The sequence below is a fragment of the Gavialis gangeticus genome, unplaced genomic scaffold (assembly GCF_001723915.1).
Source record: "Gavialis gangeticus isolate Ggan-Ray unplaced genomic scaffold, GavGan_comp1, whole genome shotgun sequence".
NCBI classification, from domain to species: Eukaryota; Metazoa; Chordata; order Crocodylia; family Gavialidae; genus Gavialis; species Gavialis gangeticus.
In genome coordinates, this window is record NW_017729024.1 from 181,317,742 (window position 1) to 181,339,265 (window position 21,524).

The 21,524-nt window shown below is 42.3% G+C and overlaps 1 protein-coding gene across 2 annotated transcripts in view; it reads right to left on the reverse strand.

The window, feature by feature from the left end:
* The window catches only part of NEDD4L (neural precursor cell expressed, developmentally down-regulated 4-like, E3 ubiquitin protein ligase), a 377,239-nt gene that overhangs the window by 118,826 nt on the left and 236,889 nt on the right, over positions 1-21,524 (reverse strand). The window contains exons 6-10 of one of the 2 annotated variants that reach the window (XM_019518166.1): positions 20,463-20,513; positions 13,345-13,406; positions 13,135-13,237; positions 6,976-7,142; positions 2,078-2,210 (exon numbers count right to left, since the gene is read on the reverse strand). In XM_019518166.1, the coding sequence (XP_019373711.1) occupies positions 2,078-2,210; positions 6,976-7,142; positions 13,135-13,237; positions 13,345-13,391 (450 nt within the window). In that variant the 5' untranslated portion in view covers positions 13,392-13,406; positions 20,463-20,513. Of the gene's footprint in view, positions 1-2,077; positions 2,211-6,975; positions 7,143-13,134; positions 13,238-13,344; positions 13,407-20,462; positions 20,514-21,524 lie in introns of those variants that run through there. The other variant, XM_019518165.1, reaches the window with a different exon arrangement.

The following is a 21,524-nucleotide window of genomic DNA, read 5'->3' on the forward strand; positions in this document are numbered from 1 at the left end:
TGGGGACTGGGACTAGTTACAGTCGGACTCACTTTTGCCTCTTGCTGAGGCAGTGTGCCCAGAGCTGGGCAGCCCCAGGGGGTGGGAGGCAGCACCTGCTACCCCCTGCCTTCAGCCCTGCATGAGAAGCCAAAGTCTGCAGACAAGCTGCATCTGCCGCGTGGCTCCCTGCCCCCTCGCTTTCCCAGGAAAGGCAGCAGCGGAGCGAACTATCACGGTGGGCGCAGGTGAAGCATTTGTTACCCACTGCTGCTCAGGGTGGGCTACTGAAGGCCTGGGGCATGGGCCATAGTGGGAAAAGGCAATGGACTGCCACAACCCAGTCTGGTCTGGCCTGGCCATGTGACCCAGGGGCCTAGGCAGCAACTGGCTCATGGCAATCTGCTCACGTGCACCTGCCGTGATCGTTCGCTCTGCCGCCACCTCTGCTGCATGAGATAGGGGGGCAGGGAGCTGCGCTGCAGCTGCAGCCTGCCTGTAAGCCACAGCCCCTGCACAGGGCTGGAGGCAGGGGCAGCAGGTGCTGACCCCTACCCCCTAGGGCCATGCCACCCCCAGCTGCGCTGCCACAGCAGAAGGCAGCAGTGAATTGGGCTGTAACTAGTTCCAGTTCCCCCCTTGCCACCAGGTCACGTCCCCCCTCCCTGCAGCTGGCTGGCAGCTCCTCCAGGGTGCCATGTCGGTACCCCCCACTGCCACTACCTGCAATGCAGACAGTAACTTCTCCATGTTCCCTCAGGCTACTGGCATCTGGCTGCCATAGCCCTGGGTGCACAAGTGCAGCCTGTCACGGCCTGTGCTGGCCCCCCTGCAATGGGAGGATTAATCCCCTGCTTCCTCTCAGGCTACCAGGGTGTGGCCCTGCTGCCAGCCGGTGAGTGAGATGGGGTGGGGATCTGGGGGTGCCTGGCAACACTCCGGAGTAGGGTTTCCCATCCCCATCTTTTTCTGACCCAGCCCAGAGCAGACCCAGATTGTGCTCCAGCTAGGGAGGAGAGGAGTGGGGCCAACCCTGCCTGGCTGGAACAGACAGACAGCTCAGCCCTGCCAGGCATGCTGGAGTACTGATTTAACTTAAACTAAGACGGGGTCTGGGATAGAAGTTGCATAAACTGGTTTGTCCCAAGTCAGTTAAGTCTGATACTATAGTCAACCAGGTTTACCTTAAATAAATTTTGGCCATTTTGAAACTGATTTATGTGCACTGAACTTCTATTCTGTTACAGGTTTAAACCAGTTTCTGATCACTTAAATTGGTCTGTGTGTAACTTCTGTCCCTAGCCTTAAAGAACAGCATTTTAAAATGAAATGCATTATGGAAATTGTTCTTAATACATACAAGGTATCAATAATAAGTGAAAGATGAGTGCAGCATGGTCTCAGCAGTGTCTTATTTTCTATCATGATTGTCATGCAGAAATAAAAAATACCTACTAGAACATAAACTGTTCTTTCTGAATCTTATTAAATACTCAAGAAAACTGAATGAAACAGCCAGCTTCAGTCTGAAAAACTGCTTATATATTTCTAAGAAAATTTTATTTACTCAGTTCAAATCTATGTAAACCAAACATTCAAATAGTGAAACCCTGCCTTAGACTTAAAGGGGAGAGGGGGAACAAGAAAAAACCCCATCTTTTCCACATTCAAAGTTCAATCTGTTAATGTGATTACTTAAACTTCTTTCTTAAACCACCCAACCAATTTTTCAAAGCTGAGCATAGAGGAAAAATGTGCTCCTTAACCTGCCCATAACAACCAGTCTACAAAACCAGAAGTCTAATTATCCTAGACCTCTCCTGTGCTTTCATTATTTGATGTGTGTATGCATGTCAGATATTCAAAATTTGTATGGCTCTGAATGGGTTTAGTTAGGTTTTATTTTACCCGATTACCACTAGAATTTAACTCAGGCAGTTATCTCAAAACGCTTTGTAAAAACACTGGTCTGAAAAAATACGGCTCGACACAGCAGAAATTAACTAACTGACAAATAACATACATCTGTTTGGGCAGATTATTTTAAACCATAAAACAGTTTAAATGCTGAGGAAATTATTCCAAGGCTGATACATACTTCAGGTATATCTCCACTGTCCATGGGCTCTGGCTCCAAATCTTCACTAATGTGTCTCCGAGATCGAAAGCGTCTATGAGCTGCCTCTTGGTTTATTTGTCTGATGTTGTTGTCTGATTCAGATGCCATATCACTGGCCATGGTGGAAATGAGAAAACGGGAGAGGAGAGGAGAATAAAAAAAAATGATTATTACCTTTTAAGTTAACACAGGTTTCTATATACAAGATCTTCTGTCACTTTGCTTCCGCTTCTATATTTACTTCAGTCCTTGGATTCTGCGAGGGGATTGCCAGTCACGGAGGATAACTGTCAGAGATTCTGCAATATGGACCTTTTCAAACTAAACTGACCCGGGACTACCATCTAATTTCATAAAGATCAATGATGTCATCACGCTTTTCAGCTCGAGGACTAAGCACATCATTTCAAAAAATTCAAGGGTCCACAACCAGTGCTTTGGGGCTGGTTTCCTGCACTGCTTCACCCTTGTATAAGGGAGGATTTAAAAAGGAACATGCATTTAAATGCACTGCATTCCAGTTATTCCCTCCTCCCCCCCAAAAAAGTGCCCTGAACAAGATACTGCAAAGAGGAGGAGGATTTGCACAAGCTAGTGTGCTTCTGTGCCAGCTGGGGATATCCCTAACAGGTAATTTGCAGGTGAATGAGAGGAAACCACCTTAATATTCCTACTGGGGATCTCCCTGACCTGAGGGAAATCCCTGTTAGCTATGCAGCCCAGGCCCCATCTCTCTGCTACAGCCCCTGGTTCAGGGAAGATGTTGGGTGGGCAGACGAGGGAGGGCCAATACAGCCTTTGAAGTTTGAGCTGCAGCCTTTAAAAGGGATTTAGGTTAAGAACAAGGCTTTGAAGGGTACAGTTTAAAGCCTCAAGTGCCAAAGGCAACCCACAGGCTACATACTACACACACAGACCATGGTATAACTGTCCTCATATTTTCTCTTTGACCAATTGCAGTATCTGAACGAGGAGCATGAGAAGATACTTCTCCTTCTAGCAAATCGGAGCACACGTTCCTAAATTAATGAACAATGCTGGAGCAAGGCACTGAATCCAGAGTTCCCTTCCTCTCCCTCAAGGGAATGCCCTCCCTTACTGGGCCTCAGTCAAGCTTGTTCTTGCTGCCTTTCCTTCTGGCCTGATGACTACTTCACTTTTAGCGGCCTAGTGGCTTCAATCCTTGTTCATAGATTGGGGGTTAGGTACTTCCCTGAGAAGTAGGAGATGTGAACTAAAGTCCCCTCTAACTACATGGTGCCTAGAACTCAGCTCCCTTATTCCTGAGCAAGTGCCCTAACCCGTATGCTAACGGGCAAAAGAGGAATGGGCCCTCCTCCTCGTTCTCCTTCTCTACAAACAACAACGAGCTGCACGTACAGTCTTAACTTTAAACCATGGCTCAGTTAGCATGGCTCTTCTCCATCTAATGCACTGGGGGATTTCTGTACTGTTTATTTGTTTCCCAGATGAATCAGAGCCCAGGTGGAGGTAGGCTTCTAAGTAGCCATTCTGGGTCACTTCCAAGCATGTGCAGAAGCTCAACTCCAATTGTCTGGGGATCTTATTAGGTCAAAATTGATGTGCATAAGGAATCTAGATGTCTTAGTCAGTTTTTGCCTCCTGAGCACAAAGGAATAAAATCTTTGTGGTTAAGATGCCTGAAAGCAGACCAAAGAGCCAAAGAAATACTAGAGATATACCTAGGTTTAGAGCCTAGTCTATTACAGGGATGCAATTACCTTGATCAATCAAACCTGGAATCTCATTGAAGAATGGTTTGCTTGGCATGACCATAATTACATGCCAACCTAGTAGAGATCCATCATTCAAAATACAGTATCCCAAACTTCATTGTATCAGTTTGTTTTTGAAAAATGAAGCAAATCTTACAAAGTAAGTGGTAAAATATTGTATTAAGCATTAGTAGAACTATTATTTTTAATAAATACATAATAAGGGCTCAAGTTAATGCTTGCATATTTTAGTCACTAGAATTCTGAATACAACAAACAAACAAATCAAGTAAGGCAGAAGGCTCTTAAGACAACCCAGTGGGCATAATATAAATTATGGTGATGGATATAAACACTCAAGCAAGAACAAGGGACATTACTGTAATAACAGCTCACTGAAGATGAATAGTTGCATGTGAAAAAGCAAAATAAATCTAGATGGTTGACTAACGTCTGATTTCTGTGCTCATCCTTCCCGACTCAATCATATATAGCCTTTAAGCTTATCATATTTTTAGAAGGGTAATCATGAATAACGTAGAATTTTAAAAAATTAAACAATTCTGAGAGCAGCGTAAGAAGATTACATAAATTACAGTTTGTACACCTATATCAGGATTTCCTTGGAAAGCTCATTAGATTTATCTTAATTTAAATGTAATAAGCTTTCTATAGATTTTCCTTGCCTTTTACAACAGAACACTTTGAAGATTCAGTGCAAACCTCCTTCAGTGCAAAATATCTTAAACACATTGCCAATTATCCGCTGTTCGATTTCAGTTAACTGCCACACAGACATAAAAGTGCTTTAAAAATGGCTTCAGACATGATCCTCAAAACATGCGATCAGCTTTGAAGCACTTCCTTTTGAATATCTCTATGCTCCAGCAGAGCATGACGGGAGTTTTTCAGTCCTTCAGCACCCCACAGTTCTCCAGCATCCCATAGTGCTCTACTGGAAACAGCCAATGAACACTCTCCTGTGCACTCAGCTGTCCTTAGGGACCCCTGGAGGCATATTCCTTTGCAGGCACTCTGTATTTGTGATAAACACACCATTAGGAGACAACCTTGCTGAATACCTGGGACACTAAGTGAAGGACCATGGTCTCTAATTCTCAACTGGAATGGTTTGAGAGAAATAACCTTTTAGGCAAGGGACTGATGTTACAGATAAACCGGTTTAAGTAATCAGAAACTTGTTTAAAGCTGTAACAGAACATAGGTTCAGGTCACATAAACCAGTTTCAAAATGGCCAAAACTAGTTTAAGATACACCTGGTTGAATGTAGTATCAGACTTAACTGATAGAGCTCATATCGGTTTATGTAACTTTTGTCCCAGACCCCTTCCTGGTTTAACTTAAACCAGAGTCCCCCAGCATCCCAGCATGCTCTGCAGCCCTGGGCTGGGCTGTGTTCTCAGCTCCAGAGAGCAAAGCTGTCCCAGTCCCTCTGCTCCCTAGCTGAAGCATGGGTGGGCAAGGGCAGAGGTGTGGCCAGATGCCAGTCCCCACTAAGGAAAAGGGGGTAGGGAAGAGGTTTATTCACCTTTCCCTCCCCAGTCCCACCACCACAGACCCCAGCAAAGTCTGACAGGCATTTCTCCACTTGCTCCTCCAGTGGCAAGGGCATGGCAAGTTCTGGCAGTAGCCTCAAGTGAACTGGCCAGGGGGAGGTTTAATTCCCCCCTCCTGACCCACTGACATAGACCTGGGCCGGGGCTTGCCTAGTGCTCTCCCCTCGCTGCTGCAGCAGCAGGATCGGGAGCACAGCCAGACGCCGGCCAGCATGGCCCCCTGAGGCAGAGGGGGCAGGAAGAGGGTTTATTCTCCCCTTTATTCCCAAGGGACAGCAGCAGGGGTCTGCCTGCCCCGACAATCACTCCCTGCCTACCCCCTCTGCCACAAGCTGGATGGAGGGGGGGAAATAACACCCCCTTTTTCCCCCTTGCTCAAGGGGGCCATGCTGGCCAGCCTGTGGCCATGCCCGCACCCCTGCTGTTGGAGCAGTGAGGGGGCAGGGACCTTGATAGGGGCAGCAGCCTCCTTCATGGTTTTCCCAGGAGTTCAAGCCTCTTCCTAGTGGCAGGCTGCACTGCAGGGCAGGCAGAGCTGCCACAAACTGCAGTGTCAGTGCTAGGGAGGTCTTGGGAGGCCATGGGCCTGGTGCCATGCTTGCCCCGTGCAGTTTGCAGCACCTCTTCCTGCCCGACTCTGCCCTGCCCCCAGCTCAGGTCCCCGCCCCCCAGGAAAAGGCTTGAACTCTCAGGAAACCATGAGAGGGGCTGCTGCCCCATCAGGGTCGCTCCCTGCTCACCACTCCAGCATTTCCCTCCTCCCTCCGCCATCTGGCAGAGGGGGCAGGATGGAAGCTTATGTTGCCACTTGCCTCACGCAGGGAGCGATCAGTGGCATCGTGGCTGGCAGACCCTGGCTGTGGTCCCCCAAGGACAGAGAAGATTGGAGGGGGGAATAAACCCCCTCCTTTTCCACTCTGCCTCAGCGGGCCATGATGGCTGGTGAATGGACATTTACCTTCCCCTGCAGCTGTAGTGGTGAGGAGGGAGTGCCAGGTGGACCCTGGCTCAGGTCCATGCCAGTAGGACAGGGATGGGGGAATTAAACCCTCCTCCCTGGCCAGTTCACTTGAGGCTACTACTGTCAGGGCTGCCCATGCCTCCTACTGTAGCTTCCCTGCAGCTGAGGACTACTCTAGCACCCCTCCCCAAGCTTCTGGCCTGAGCAACTGCAGGCATGTGCCTACATTTCCTGAATGTCTATTCACTTGCAGATTGGTTCAATCTAAGCAGGTTAGACTAACCTGTAAAGACTGAATCAATTCAGGCTCCAGCTTTTTGAATGTCTGTCCCTAGCCTTAAATGTAACAGTCAAGAGAATACCCCCAGATATATATCAAAGTTCACATTAAACTTGTAACCCATCTGTTATGGTAAAGAACTATGCAACAGTATGTTTCCTTTTCTTTCCTTGAAAGGTCTTCAGCTCTCCTGAGTGAAAATTTTTGCAGATGAGTATTTTTTGTGATATTCAAAATAATAATTTTGTGTTTGAAAGAATGAATATCCGTACTTAAAATATTACTTTGCCCAAGAAATTTATTGCACTTCTTTAACACTTACATTAAAGTTGGCCGGTGCCACTGAGTTGTCCTGTTGTTGTGGTTGACATAGTAAGTACGACCAAGATTGTCCACCTTTTCCTCCCATCCAGGAGGCAGTGGAGGTGGTGGTAACTCTTCTTGGCGATGAGATGCAGAGTCATTGGAATCAACCACTTCCCATCCATGCTAGAAGTAACAATAAATACTGATTACAAAGTTTAACAACAACAAAATGTTAAATTGCTATAGGATTTTTGGGCTACGTTAACTGATTTTTAAAAAAGTGATGGATAAGAATGAAAGACTATTTAACTATAAAAGCTGTGCTGAAAAGGGAACTAGTCTCACTGTTACACAATATGCCTCATCTCTTTGGAAAACATTGAATAAATCAATATGACCTTTTCAAATGGTGTAATTTATTTCAGCTACCACTGACTAGGAGTTATGCTTAGCACTCTGTATAATGTTAATGGTCACTGAGTTTTATGTTCATGTCTCTACAGAAATTAGCCAATTAATTATCTAAGTACAGAAGAAGTTAGGACACCTACATCTATGTATGTATTCATTTATTTACAAATATTATATTCTTCATCCTTTTCCCAGCCCTCAGTAAAAACACTTGTCTTAAGCCTCAAGCTTGCAATCAAAACTGCATCAAGCCCTGAATCTGTGCAGAGCCATGCTGTCTTCAATTTCAAATAAATCTAAAATCCTATCATTCTATTTTTAAAAAATATTGTTGTTAAAGAATAGGTTTATCTTACAAAATTACGAAAGCCAGAGCAGTTAGCTTCCATGTTGTTTCCCCCCATAAGTATGTCTAGGTCAACTTTATATTAGCCATTACAAAATTGTTTTTTCCCCTCATTTGCTTGATTCGCAGTCTGAAACCAGTATGCCAATTTGGGTTCTCCGATTTATGTATCATTATTTGTGAAACATTCTGCAAACCAACCCCCACCCCCTCATTCTACCTGCAAAATCTTCCTTCACCTTCTGGTCTTCAAACTTATTCTAGTTTCTCCCCAGCAAAGCAAGTGCTTTGTTTAACTGAGGTTTACTACCAGTTCACTCCTACTGACTTTAGTTGGAGTAGTTGATATTCAAGCAGGTAATGTTCAGAGTCTCAAAAGATTAGGACTTCATGTGAGCTAGAAAGCAATCCAGTTCACCAAAAGTCATAAAAATGACACAAAGTCAACAACTCTGAATACACAAAACACAGAGTCAATCTTTTGAGTAAGATGGTAACCATTTTTACAGTGGCTGTACAATAGCGAGCCAAAACTTGTTTTCCAAATATATTTTCTTTGCCTTGTTAGTAATTCTTTAACCATACAATTATTGCTGGCATAGTCATATATTATTTGAGGTCTGCCTACATTTTCTAGTTTGAGTTAATAATTACTTGAGATAAATTGGCTAAATGAAGTCTTCATTTAGGAGGTATATTTTAGGTTAAGTCACTGTTTATCACAGCTGTATAATACAGTTATTGTAAATTCAACATTATGCTATTTGAACTCTGCTCCTTGAAAAAAAAAATACATTTTTTAAAAGTAGCAATGCATATTTCCAAGAGATGCAGCAGAATGTATTATTTTTTTCTATGTGCACCTATTTAAGAAATAACATCACATTTTCTCTGGGAATGAACACAGCTCTTACAGTAATACAATTTTGTTCTTGCCATACGGACATTTGACTGCTACAGACCAACCTTATGGTAAAGCAACAGTTGGACTGCAACTGGCATCCACTGTACATACTACTCATAATTAGGATTTGAAAAAATGATTGGAGAATATTTCATACATTTACTGCACAGGACAAGGCAAATGCTGTGACTCAATGAGCTTTATATTCTGAAGAGTCAGCCCAGCCAAGAAAATAATGGAAAATGCATCACAACAGTCAGTTCAAAATGATCCTTCTAGAAGCAAGCTTTATCTAACACAGTCTGCTGTACCTATGGCAAATGCAAAAAGCTTGGATAGATTTTTTTTGAATGTTTCTATCCACTACATTTCAAGGACTGGAAAGTTTTCAAGAATGAATGAAAATAAAAACCCATAATAGAATTAACTGAGTAAATTCAGGATTACTTCCAACAGCTGACATTTTTGGAGAATACAAAAAGCAGCAGTTAATATTTGTAAGAATTAAGTGGGAGATTTAACTTGTTACCAAAAACTAAGCATTATCAACCACTACCATTAGATATCCCTCTCGCTAGCCTGAGTAGCTAGCTGTTCCTATGAAGGCAGAAACAGACAAGACCAGAACAGGCCGGCAGGAACTGCAAGCCTATTCAAATGTCCCTCTCCCTCCTGCAGCCCAAAATGTGTTAAGACAGACAATGGGGAGGAGAAGGAATGAGGTAAAGTGAAGAGGAACGAGAAGAAGTGAACAGGCTATAAACTGCATGACTGAAGTATTAAGCCCATCCTTCATGTAGCCCAAGAAATAGGAAAGACGCATTTTCCCCTGGTACCCAGGGAAAATGGAAAGAAAAATTCCCCACTACTTAATAAAAGAAAAGAAAATCCTTTGCTTCTGGTCTGAGTAGAAAAAAAAAATATAAAACAGACTTTCTCCTCTCCTACAAAATGTGGATGACCTCAGGAAAGGAGACAAATGTTCACATAAGAAAGAACATGTGCATGTCAAAGAAGGGAACAAAGACATCCCGTGTACTAGACTATGGAAGAGATTAGGTCTAAAACAGAAAAAAAAGAGACTCAACCTGAAACATTGCACTGGATTAGCAGCAGATCCAGTCCTATCTCAAGGAGTGATCAGAATCTGAAACTTCATAGGAAGGGGCAAGAATACCTACAGAAGGCATGCAAAGAATAATTTAACCCCAAATAATTCTTATCCTTATTTGTGATGGTCAAAGATTCCTTTAATACCTGAAGCAGGGTGTTAAACATCCTTTCCAAAATACCTGTCATTGGTCACGGTACTAGATATTCTGAATATCCATATAAATATGGATCATGATATCTGCACAACTGCATCTTTCTGAACATTGTTAAGCTTCATGTCAATAATTTTAGTTGCATGTTGTACAAAAATATTTCTGTGTCATATGCGATGAATTTCTCTCACCTGTTCCCTTGTTCTTGAAATACGAAATACGGAAAACTGATGTTCTTGTTCTAACTTCTCTGTGCCCATCATTTTAGTTACTTTTTTATTCCCATTTTACTCATCACCATTCTAAAATAAATCATCCTAAACTTTCCAATCTTCATATTGGAGGCTTTTAGGCATTGCAATATAATTTTTTAGATGGGTGACCAGTATTAAGCAAAGCATTTTAGGTAAGGTCACAGCACTGATTTACAGAATAGGTATAAAGGCATTACATGTTGTCAATGCTATTCTCCAAACAACTACTTTTATATCCTGACATCTCACTACTCTTCTTTACTGCAATTACATACTGAACAGAATTTTTTTTTGAGTGTGTATTTAGTGACAGCCAGCCTCAAAGAAGTAACAGCAGAGCAATAGGGAAGGGATAAAAGCACATGATAGAGAAAAAGGTTTTTTTAAAGTGAGAAAACATGAGAGTGAAGAATAGAAAACTGAGTGAGGTAGTAGGATGGGACGAATGTGAAGCAGTAATCTGGAAAGAAGATCTACCAGCAAGGAACTGAAAGGAGGGTGATGTTAAGATTAATATATAAAGTATTTATAAAGTATTACTAGTGTATGCTTTAGTCAATGCTACATTGATTATTAGAGTCCACTGCTCAATGGGTTCCTTATGCACAACTTAAGCAATACATAACAACCCTAATAATACCTTATAAATGTTAATAAGCAGAAGAATCATATCCATAATATGAAGAAGGAATGAAGGAATAAATACAAAGGTAACACAGTAAGTTAATTTGAAAACTTATATGTAATAGGAGGGTTAATACTATATTGAAATAAGTGTGTCACTTGCAAATCAGAAGAAGTGATTCTTCTGCTATATTTAGCACTGGTGATGCCTCATCAGGAGTACTGGTCCAGTTTTGGGCCCCACACTTCAAGAAAGATGGGGAGAGACTGGAAAGAGTCTATCAGAGAGCAACAAAAATGATTAGAAGTCTAGGAAGCACGACTTACGGAGGAACGGCTGAAAGGACTACGGTTATTTAGTTTGGAGAAGAGAAGTACCAGTCTTCAAATACCTGAAGAGCTATTCCCAGGAGGATGGAGATGGCTTTTTCTCTGTGGCTATAGGGAAACAGGACTAGAAGCAATGACCACAAGTTATAGCACAGGAAATTTAGGTTGGAGCTTAGGAGGAATTTTAATGTGCCTATACATGAGCAGGGAGGCTGCTCTGACATACTGTAATTCCAGTAAGCCATATAATAATAATAATAATAATAAATTCCAATGGCAATTACTGCGCTCCAGCAGCCACCCACATCTCGTGTATCAGAGTCCCTATGCTTCAAAATGGCAGCAGGGGCACTTTATCTAAATCTGGTTGCACAAGCTTTAGATAAAGCCCCCCTGCCACCATTTTGAAGAGCAGGAACACTGATACATGAGACATTCCAGGTGCTTTAATTGGAACGGCTCTTGGACTATGAAGGCGGTCCAGCATTGGAACAGGCTACCTAAAGAAACTGTGAAATCTCCTCCCCTGGAAATTTTCAAGAGCAGATAACACAGACACTTGGCTGGGATGGTTTAGTTGGGACCGATCCTGACTTGGGCAGGGAGCTGGACTAGATGACCTTGTGAGGTCTATTCCAGGCCTACTTTCATATGATCCTATAAAACGATACAAACAATAAAAACACATGCCATATATGGATATAAAAACATAGCACTGGAGAATATTTTCTTTTGATGAGGAGAAGAAATCCAAAAATTAAATAGACTAGCTCACAGGAACAAGGCATGGAAGACCTAGCAAAAGCAATATGGCACTGATAAAAAATGCAGTGCTGATAATTCATGATGTTACAGGACAACCTGCCCTGAGTCCTACAAGCAGAAAAATTGTAGGAGTCTAGTCAGCAGAGACAGGCTTCATTTGTCGGATGAGATTAAAAGCCTATAATTTAGTAGCACTTTTAAATAAAAGGGCTTTAATGGAGGGGGGAGAGCAGGGGAGTTGATAGAAGCAAAACAGTTGTACAGTAATGGCCCTGCCTAGCACTGACTCATGAAACTGGCAGCAGAGACTAAGACAAAAGCATACAACTGTAGTGAGTGGGGACTTGCTTAGCTCATTCTTTAAACACGATATAGTCCCTTATTTGCAGGACCAGTGGCCTCAAATGTATGCCACAAATGTCTATCAAAACTCAGTAACACAACCTTAACATAGTGCATCCAGGGTGCACTCAGAGTCCCAAGTCTTCTCCAGCCCCTGACAGGTGCCTCTGGCTTCCTGCTGCCCTCTCACACTGCTGTCTTCTTTCTTTGGTTGTCTTTGACTCAGTTCCCTGACATGGTGCTGCTCCTTTCCACCTTGCAGCCCTGGATCTTCTCCCAAGGACTAACTCCCTCGCTCTCTTTCAGTTCCTCACTCTCCAACCAGTTCTCAGCTTGCAGCTCCTCTCTCTCTTATATCTCAGACCTCTGTCTCTGTTCTTTGGCACCTTTCCTCAGGCACCTAACTCTGCACTCTGGCTCCTCTCCCCAGGAGCCTAACTCTCCTCTCTCAGGTCTCCTTCCTGAATCCTTTCCCTGGGAGCCTTTTAACTTCCTTCAGTCATCCAATTATCTGTTGCACCTGGGCCAGTCCTCTGGACAGGCCTGTAATTAAGCCTTACTACCTGGAGCTGTGGTGCAGTCCCTGCAAGCCAGCAGCCTGCTATAGTCATCCTAGGCAGCCTGCAATCAGTGCCTTACTGCCTCCATCTGGGATGTAGCCCCTGCAAACAGCAACAGCTGGACTTGTGCAGCCTGGTGTGAGCCTCTGCCAAACAGCCTGCTACAACAGCATTAATTTGTTGTGGCCAATTTCTATGCAAAAATTGTCACTTGCTTTTCCTCTGTTTGGTGTATAATGGCAATGCCGTGAGATGACATTCAAATGTACATACAGTTGTTTCTTTTTAAAGCAAAATAACTGTAGCACTCTCTTCTCCAGTTACATATTAATCTTTACAGAGAAATTAATGAAGTCTTGAATCAGGTACTCTACCTCAGAGTCATCCCTTTGATCATTATTTTCATCCTCTTGTCCTCCATTTTTCGGCATATAGGCCATCTTCAATCTCAAGAAACCCTTTACCCGAGATTTGTGGCTGAAGAACAAAACCAACAGTAACTAAGAAGAATATGAAATATTCTTTTTAAAACCAAAATATGTTAAATCCCATAAATTTTCTTAAATACAAAGGTCCTCCCTCACCTTCTTGGTCTGAGAAGAAAATCCTTAAACGTGTATGGCCGTTCCATGGTTGGGTCTTCTGTCTATAATGAGAAATGACAAATTAAAATGTTGAGGCTCAAGAATATGTATATCATATACACCACATCCAGCAAAAAAGCGTATTAGCAAAATCTGTGAACGCACTGAGGCACGCTAATCTTTGCCAGTAAGTGCATGTTGGTACTTTATTACTGCATAGCATGTCCACTAGATGTCACTATCAAAACCAATTTTACTATATGTGCTGCGGAAGTGAGCATGTAAGCTGGACCAGCAGTCTTACATGCAGAAATACTTACATATCAAAGAAGGGAGGAGGAGAAAAAATGACCAAAATGACTCTCTAAAATATCAGTGCAGTACACTGGGTCCAGTTGGACCCAAGACCATCAATATCGAAAAGTATATAATCTGTGCCTCCTAGAAAAAGATAAATACTACTAATTTATAAAATTAACTCCCGTTTTAGGATTCAAAGCACTTTAGATAAGACTTCCAACACCATGCGAGATAGATGAGTAAAATTATTCATCACATGAGCTTTGTGATATCTGAGGTCTTGCTCTAGGTAATGAGGTCTTTTACACATCGTAAGTGTCTCATTTACAAAAATACATTTCTAGCCTTCACTTTTGTGGAGAGGCCTGGCAACATGAACCATAAAGCCCCAAGGACCAGAATGTAAATAAAAGAAACAAAGAATTTATATACATATGAAAAAATAAACAATGAAGCAAGCTATGAATATATATTTTTGATGTTAGGCAAGTAAAAATTTTAGAAAACTGTTTTAGTTTTTCCCCGCTCCCTTCTTTCTTGGATTTGTAAATATTTATGTATGTGATCACAATGATTGCTGATCCAATTTATATTACTTCATTGTTTCATTTTGGCACCTGACTGAAGATGTTCGATGGGGCTGGCAATAGTGAAAGTACACAGTGGAACTGTGAATAATGCTCACAGCGAGGTAAAGCAGATCTTATTTTCTGATATGACAAGCAACCATAAAAATGTGGAGCAGTTGCTCAGTATCTCTTAAACCAGGTCACAGGTATTTCATATTAATGTCTCCAGTCTCACCAAATAAGTGGACACATCTGAAAATGTTGGCTCAGCTAACATTACCACTGGGGGTAAAGCTGGAAATCACTCCCTAAGAACACTGACTTCTAACATGAACACAAGCATTAGGCATCCTGTCTCCTGAAGCACTGCAAACTGAAGTCTTATTGTACATTTGTGTTTCAGAATAAAACCACTTCTCTTGCATTTCTAAGAACTGTGATGCCTTCCCATGTTTTCTATTGTGAAAAAGTTCTGCATTCCCCCATGGCCATTTCCTTAATTCCTTTTTTGCACTTTATTTTTGTGAGTTCATGGCTTCCTTCTTCCTGAGAAGCGGTAGTTTTTGGTGGACAAGAGTGTAAAATTTGTATAGGTTGAGATTTATTACTTATAAAATACACTTTATCTTCTCTGAGTGCTATATAGAAGGTAAGCAAGTAATTCTCCTGGGTGTTTAGTTAATCCCATTTTCAGATGATAAAACTGAAGTACAGAGAAGAATAAGAGACCAACTGCATGGCCTAAAGGAGAACTAAAGCAAAGAATATTTCACAGCTATATTACTATACTTCTCAGTATCATACAGAGAGACTTAATGAAAAAAGGATTTTGTTTTCAGTTTTACTGGTCAAAAAAAAAAAAATCACTATAATGTTAACCAGAGCATCAAATTAATACCGTTATCTTATTGCATTTCATGTCAATAACTGAGTGTGATGCAGTCTGGAATCTTACACACAGGAAAACATCAAGTAGAGACATTGTCACGTCATCCTAGAAAACCAGGGGTGCAAGTGCTAAAGTATCTGTCAGAAGCTTTTCCACTAAATTTTTGGACAGAAGCTGGCCAAGGGTTGATTCCTGAAGTACACTGGATTAGTGAACAGATTTGAAGTATGGAGCATTTATATTGTCTAGTGAGCCTCAGCAAAAGGAGATGGGGGGGTTAGATGGCAGAATTTCTGCAAATTTACTAGAAGGGCATTCACAACTACAACCTCAGGGTAAATGAGCAAATCAACAAGTCTTTAGATTCTATGTATGCAGAGGCAATCAAGGAATTTGGGATGCTTTGGGAGAATACTTTGATTACTAGATCTTGGCTAAAAAAACAAATGCCTGATTATGCTTCCAATAAAACAAGTGAGAGGAAAAGAACAGTCATCATTGTACTTAATAAGGGGGAAAACAGGGAGCACCTAATGCCTCAAACTAACTTACACAATGTGTGGCATAGTTATACTTCTATTTCGGCTCCTACTCATTATTTAATTTTGAAAAAGTAATGTTGACTAAAAAAAGGGTATTTGAATATACCTGATTCATCAAACCATATGTGCACTGCAACATCTTATGTGGCTTAATGTTCTATTATAGCAGCAGGGTTTATCACATGTTTGTAATATGAAGAATAACATACTCCCACACATTACAGTGCATATATCGGAGGGTGTAAATCACTCTTACCTCATTAGAATTTATTTTCTTCCTAGCAACATAAGGCACATCAGACTCTTTACACTACTGTAATTTGCAAGAAGTCTATAACAGCATTCTGGCTCAGGGTGACTTTTTCTTTTAAAAAAGTCATAAATAGCTCCCATATAACACAAGTACACAACCAAATACAGCATGAAAAGTAGCTACAGAGCCCGTAGGAATTAAGAAGTCACCTTTGTCCAAATAAAAATAATATCCCCTATAATAAAGACATTTTTATACTGGTATAAGTATTTCCCACTTGCATCTACTGTTAGTATGCTCATACACTTAGCCAGAGAAAACCCTCATCAGACAACAAGAGGCTAAGATAAGCAGCATTCAGTATAATAAAATATATTTAAACAATGTCAAGCTTGAAAACAAATCTCTGCCAAGTTATAAAATAACATAGCTTCTTTGCTTTATTTACAAAACTAGTTGATAGAAAGCCTGCCAATAAACGAAAAAAAAAGTGTAAATATTTAAATATGCAGAAAATAATATTAGTGGTGTTTAAACTTTCTGTGTCCTGGAGCTTTCCCATTTGAACATTTAGCTAGTCAATTCAACACTGGCACAGAGTGGGAGGCAGAACATGCAGAGCACAAAAAAGCAAATAATGGGCGCATCTACATCTGCACTTTACTGCAGAATTGACTAATTAGCTCTGCGGTAAAAGCGTCACTGTCTACATGAACGCCAGTGTTACAGTGCAGAAGATTAATTAACTCTACCATAAAATGGGGAGCAGTACTATCTTATGGTGGAATAATTAACTGCACTGAAACACTCATGTAGACGAACAGGGTTGGGTGGGGAATGAGGGTGCAAAAGTGAGGGGGCTGCTGCTGCCTGCTGCCCAGCGTCAAACTGTAGCACCCTCATGTCCCATCCAGCCCCTCCGCCACCCAGTGCCAGTACCTGGAACCCGGGGCTGACCCCTTGTGCCTCCTGCCAGCCCAGGACTGCTCTACCCCAGTTGTAACTGCTGCAGTCCCCAGTGCACGTGAAGACGCTTCACCTGGGAGAAGCCGACTCCAGCACAAACTTTGCCAGAGCTTATTCAGGCACACTAATTGCACTTGTAGATGTGCCCAATATGTAAGAAATCTGTCTCAGTCTGTAACCACCATTTAAGGCTTGTTCATAAACAGTAAACTATCAAACTAGCCATCTTTAAACAAAGGATCCAGCTGTTCCACCCTCCTCACTGATACAACTGTAAAAAGTTGAACAATGCTGAAACTCTGGCACCTGCTCACTTAGTTTTTCTAAGGAATAACTTTGAGTGCCTTTAAAGCACTGAGAGTTAAATCCTAGACCATATTGGAATCAGTTCAAGTTTTTCCACAGGACTAAGATTATACCTAGGACTCTACTTATGGATTCCTGAGCTTTGAACAAATTCAAGTCTGCAGCTTTCCAGAGGGATGCAATATAGGTCAGCCAGAAGGCAGAAGCTATAAAACCTGAATGTGGAGTTTTGTATTGCACTGGCACTATATCCGCATGTACAGCAAAAATATACCACTAGAATTCAAGGGGAGAGTCTCCATCTTTGCTTATACAGTTCAGTGGGGATTATATTTACCATATCTGCCCGAATCCAAGATGACTTTGAATTTAAAATGACCCCCCGGTAATTAGATTCTACAGGAGGAAAGCATTATATATGTTGGCCTAACCCTACACCCCTTACTGCTCCTTGGTCCCCTACCACTTGCCCCCTTTGCTGTTACCCCTCTTCCTTGCCACTGCTTACCAATGCGGCTGCTCTTGCCACAGTGGTCCTGGCCCCAGCCAGGAAGCAGTGGCATCAGTTCTGGTCCTAGGCCCAGGTCACAGCTGGAGCTGGAGCTGGAGCCGCAACAGCTCCCCTGCTGCTATGCAGTCCCCTGCACTTTTCCCACATTGCATGCCACGATGTTCCCCACACTGCCCACCCCCATCTCTCCCAGTCTTGCACACTGTGCAGTCTCCTTGCCGCCCTGTGCTCAGTCACCTCCCCCCCATACACACACTTGCACCATGCAGTCTTCTCTGCACTTCTCCCTGCCATTCACCTACACTATGTGGTCTCCCCCATACCCCTCCCTGCACAGCACAATCTCCCTTATATTCCCCCCTCCCAACACAATCTCCTGTGTCCCCCACCCCCTTCCCATAAGGCAATCTCTGCCCTCCACACTCCCCTCCCCACACACAGGCATTATAGACACCTATACACATACATTGAAGCTGCTCTGATGCAGTCTCCTCCATGTCCTCCCCCCTCCCCCAATACACACTACCTGATCTCCTTCACACTCCCACTGCACACCCCCTCCCCTGCCATGCAAGCCCCCCTTGGGCAGGCAGCAGTGGCACTAACAGATAGCTGTTGTGGCTCTGGCTTAGGTCCAGTAAATTTAAGTACGTACACTAATTTAGGCTGGAATTTGGCCTGCTATGTTGAGATTGTATTGAACCTTTGGAAGACTGAGAAGAAAGAGACAACTAGAGTCTTACAGAATTGAGTTACAAGACAATTGGAATTGGATTTCACTCACTTTCCAAAAAAGTGGTGTCACTGGTACACAGGTGACCAGTGACAATTAAATGAATGGATCTCAACATCCACTGAACAGTTCAACAACTCAATTTTTTTTTACAAGGACTTATGAATGATCCTGGGCCAATTATTTCTTAATGAATCATCTTTCAATTGCAGCTCTGACCAGTAATAAGCTCCCCAATGGTTTAACTACAACCAATGGAAAAGATACACTACTTTGTTCCTGAAAAACTATAGTTTTGTGTGGCGTTAGGAAAGCAAATCTGTCAAACTGCAACTTTACCCAGGCCTGCAAAGTTTTGCCAAAACAAGTGCCACTTTTTGACACTATATATTTATGTTCAACACATGAAGTTGATACTAGCAGGCAAAATCCAGCTTTTGTGTCACATGAATAAAACTATCCGCACAAATGGCACATGATTTTCCTTGAACTACAGCAAAATGACAATGTGGACATGCTCTAATGACAGCCATGCCAACAGCTGTTAAGGAGCAGGTCTCTCTCTCTCTATGGTGCACCAGGTTTTCTACTCACATCTGTCTGAGTGAGAACACATATGACTAGAAAAAGTTGCAAACTATGCATAGCTCCAGAGAACTAGCAGCATTGGCAGCTCAATGTCAAAAAACTCTGGGAGAGAAACCTTCTAGAGCAGATGTAGCCCCAGATGCTGCACTTACCGCTTAACCTGTCAGTGGACAGTTCAAAAAGTCCAAACAACATCATGAGAAGGAGAAAGAGTTGCCAGCTGTCAAATGCGCACATGCATGCGACTACCTCATGCCACACACAAAAGTGAAATTGTGGTAGTTTCACTCTCAATGACAGAAGTAATCTCTTTTGGTTTAACTTTTATCTGCCATAGGATAAAGTATGTACATGAGGTTCTTGATGCCCCGTAGAGCCCTAACTATTTTACCCCACAGTAAATTGTTTGCATGTACATATCCTTGTCCTATAAGACACCCAGACACATGAACGGGAGATTCTTAAACCCTTCCAGGTGTTCATATTCCAGGCTATAGTTATGACTCTGAACCAGTGTCCAAAACAGATAAGGCATCTTTCCAGATAGGACACGGACTGTCTTCCCCTAAATGGCATGCAAGCTTATTTCAACTGACTACGCACATAACTAAAGTGGTAGATACGTCACTAGAAAAGGAGGAGCTGAAGTAGTTAGCAATGGAAAGCAAAGCAAAAGCTGTGTGTGGTAAGGAGATGTTTAGAGGAAAGAGAATTTGCTTGGCTCCCACAGTGTATGTCCATGCTGCTGCAATGGCACTCCTGAAAACATCGCTGAGGCATAACCTTCTCCTGCCTAGTTATGTTCTGCATGCCTCAAACAAGTGCTTTAAGGGCCCTGCTGTCATTCGGAAAATTGTGGTCTTCGGCCTGTGTGAGAATGGCAGCAGAAGGCACCCTCAAGGTGCCCTCTGCTATCTAACGTTTCAAAGTCTGACTTGTGCAGAATAGGACAAAGGGGTTAAGATGCATTTCTTGGCACTACTCTTAGGAGTGCCATACAAACAGCATGCTCAGAGAGGGAAACCATCCAACATGAAAGAGGGTTACAGGATGAAAAGAGGACATAGCAATAGTTAAGGAGAGGAATAACCAGGGCTTGGGCTACTAATGCATTCATCATTTAACACAGGGTAGAAGCGGTGGACCTAAGGAAAAAGCAACAGAAGTGGATGACGGCATATATCTGCAATAAGGACTTTTTTTTTTTTTTAAAGAAAGGCACTTTCTGGAGGTAGAAGGGAGAGAATCTCAGATTACCTTCTTTCTACTTCCAACAAGGTCAAGCAGTATGTGGGGTCATTGCGCAGAACCAGGGGAGTCTCCAATTAGCCACCAATACTGCTGCAGTAATAATGGGAGATCAGACTGAACTACTTATAGAGACAACCTGCATAATGTTTATGGAAATTTCTCACGTGGGGTACAGACCACAGAGAGGATGAGGACTTGGACATTTCTTACCGGAAGATGATTAAGTGGGACGTCTACTTGACCAAGGAAGTCGTCTCTAGTCTGTTAAACAGAAGAAAACAGAAATTAGTTCATTTTTAAGTGAACAGGAAGGAGGAAAGAAGCTAAATGAAACACAGACCACCACATATAGCTACCACAAGGACCACACTTTTCTGGCATTTTGCCATGAACAGTTTCTACCTCCATAACTACCTCTAATAAGCTGATACAGTTCCCAAATTTCATCAGTGTATTCCCAATATTTCTGCAGTGTCCTTTAAAGTGCTTTCCTAGTCCATGGTACACCCCTCAGATGTTGCCATTCTTCAGCTAAGATTTTGCCTGATGACCTGTTAACAGGCAGAAGGCAGGGTAGAGTTGTACCTTATAGACTGAATGAACTGCTAACAAGGGAAAGTCTGAAATACAATTAAAGGTAAATTTCCAAGCCTTCCACTAAGATTCCTGGCATTATGCAAGTTACAGATTCTGGGCATATACAAGCTAAAAATAAGTCACCACCTATGAATTTAAACTTAAAACATTTCACCTTAAGAATTTTTTTCATTTTAATGCGGCCCCATTCACATGTACAGTGCTATTCCCTCCTAAGAGCAGAGTCAACTAGCCACTAAGGATAAAGCTGGATGATGACATGTAAGCACTTTTCTCTCATGAAAAGTGTGTCTAGAACGATACCAAACAACCGAGCAATTGTTTTTATGAACAAATACCAGGCTGATCTCAGTGGTTCAGGAGAGAGTAACTTATGAGATGCAATAACACATCCCAAAAACAGCCTTCTTACTACTTTTTCACTCCACTTCCTGGTGGTCTAGCCTATACTATGTGTGCTTCATATGGCCTATATTACATATGCTCCTATTTTGACCACAACAGCATGGAAACTGATCTAGTTAACGTATTTGATTGCAGATGCACCAGTTACATCAGCATAGCTTGTATCTGCTTGCATAGCTCTGCCAACACATGTGGTTTTATTCCTTCAAAGGTATAGGAAAACTGTGTGCAGACAAGCCCTGAGAGAGGACCACACAGGTAAAGCTTATC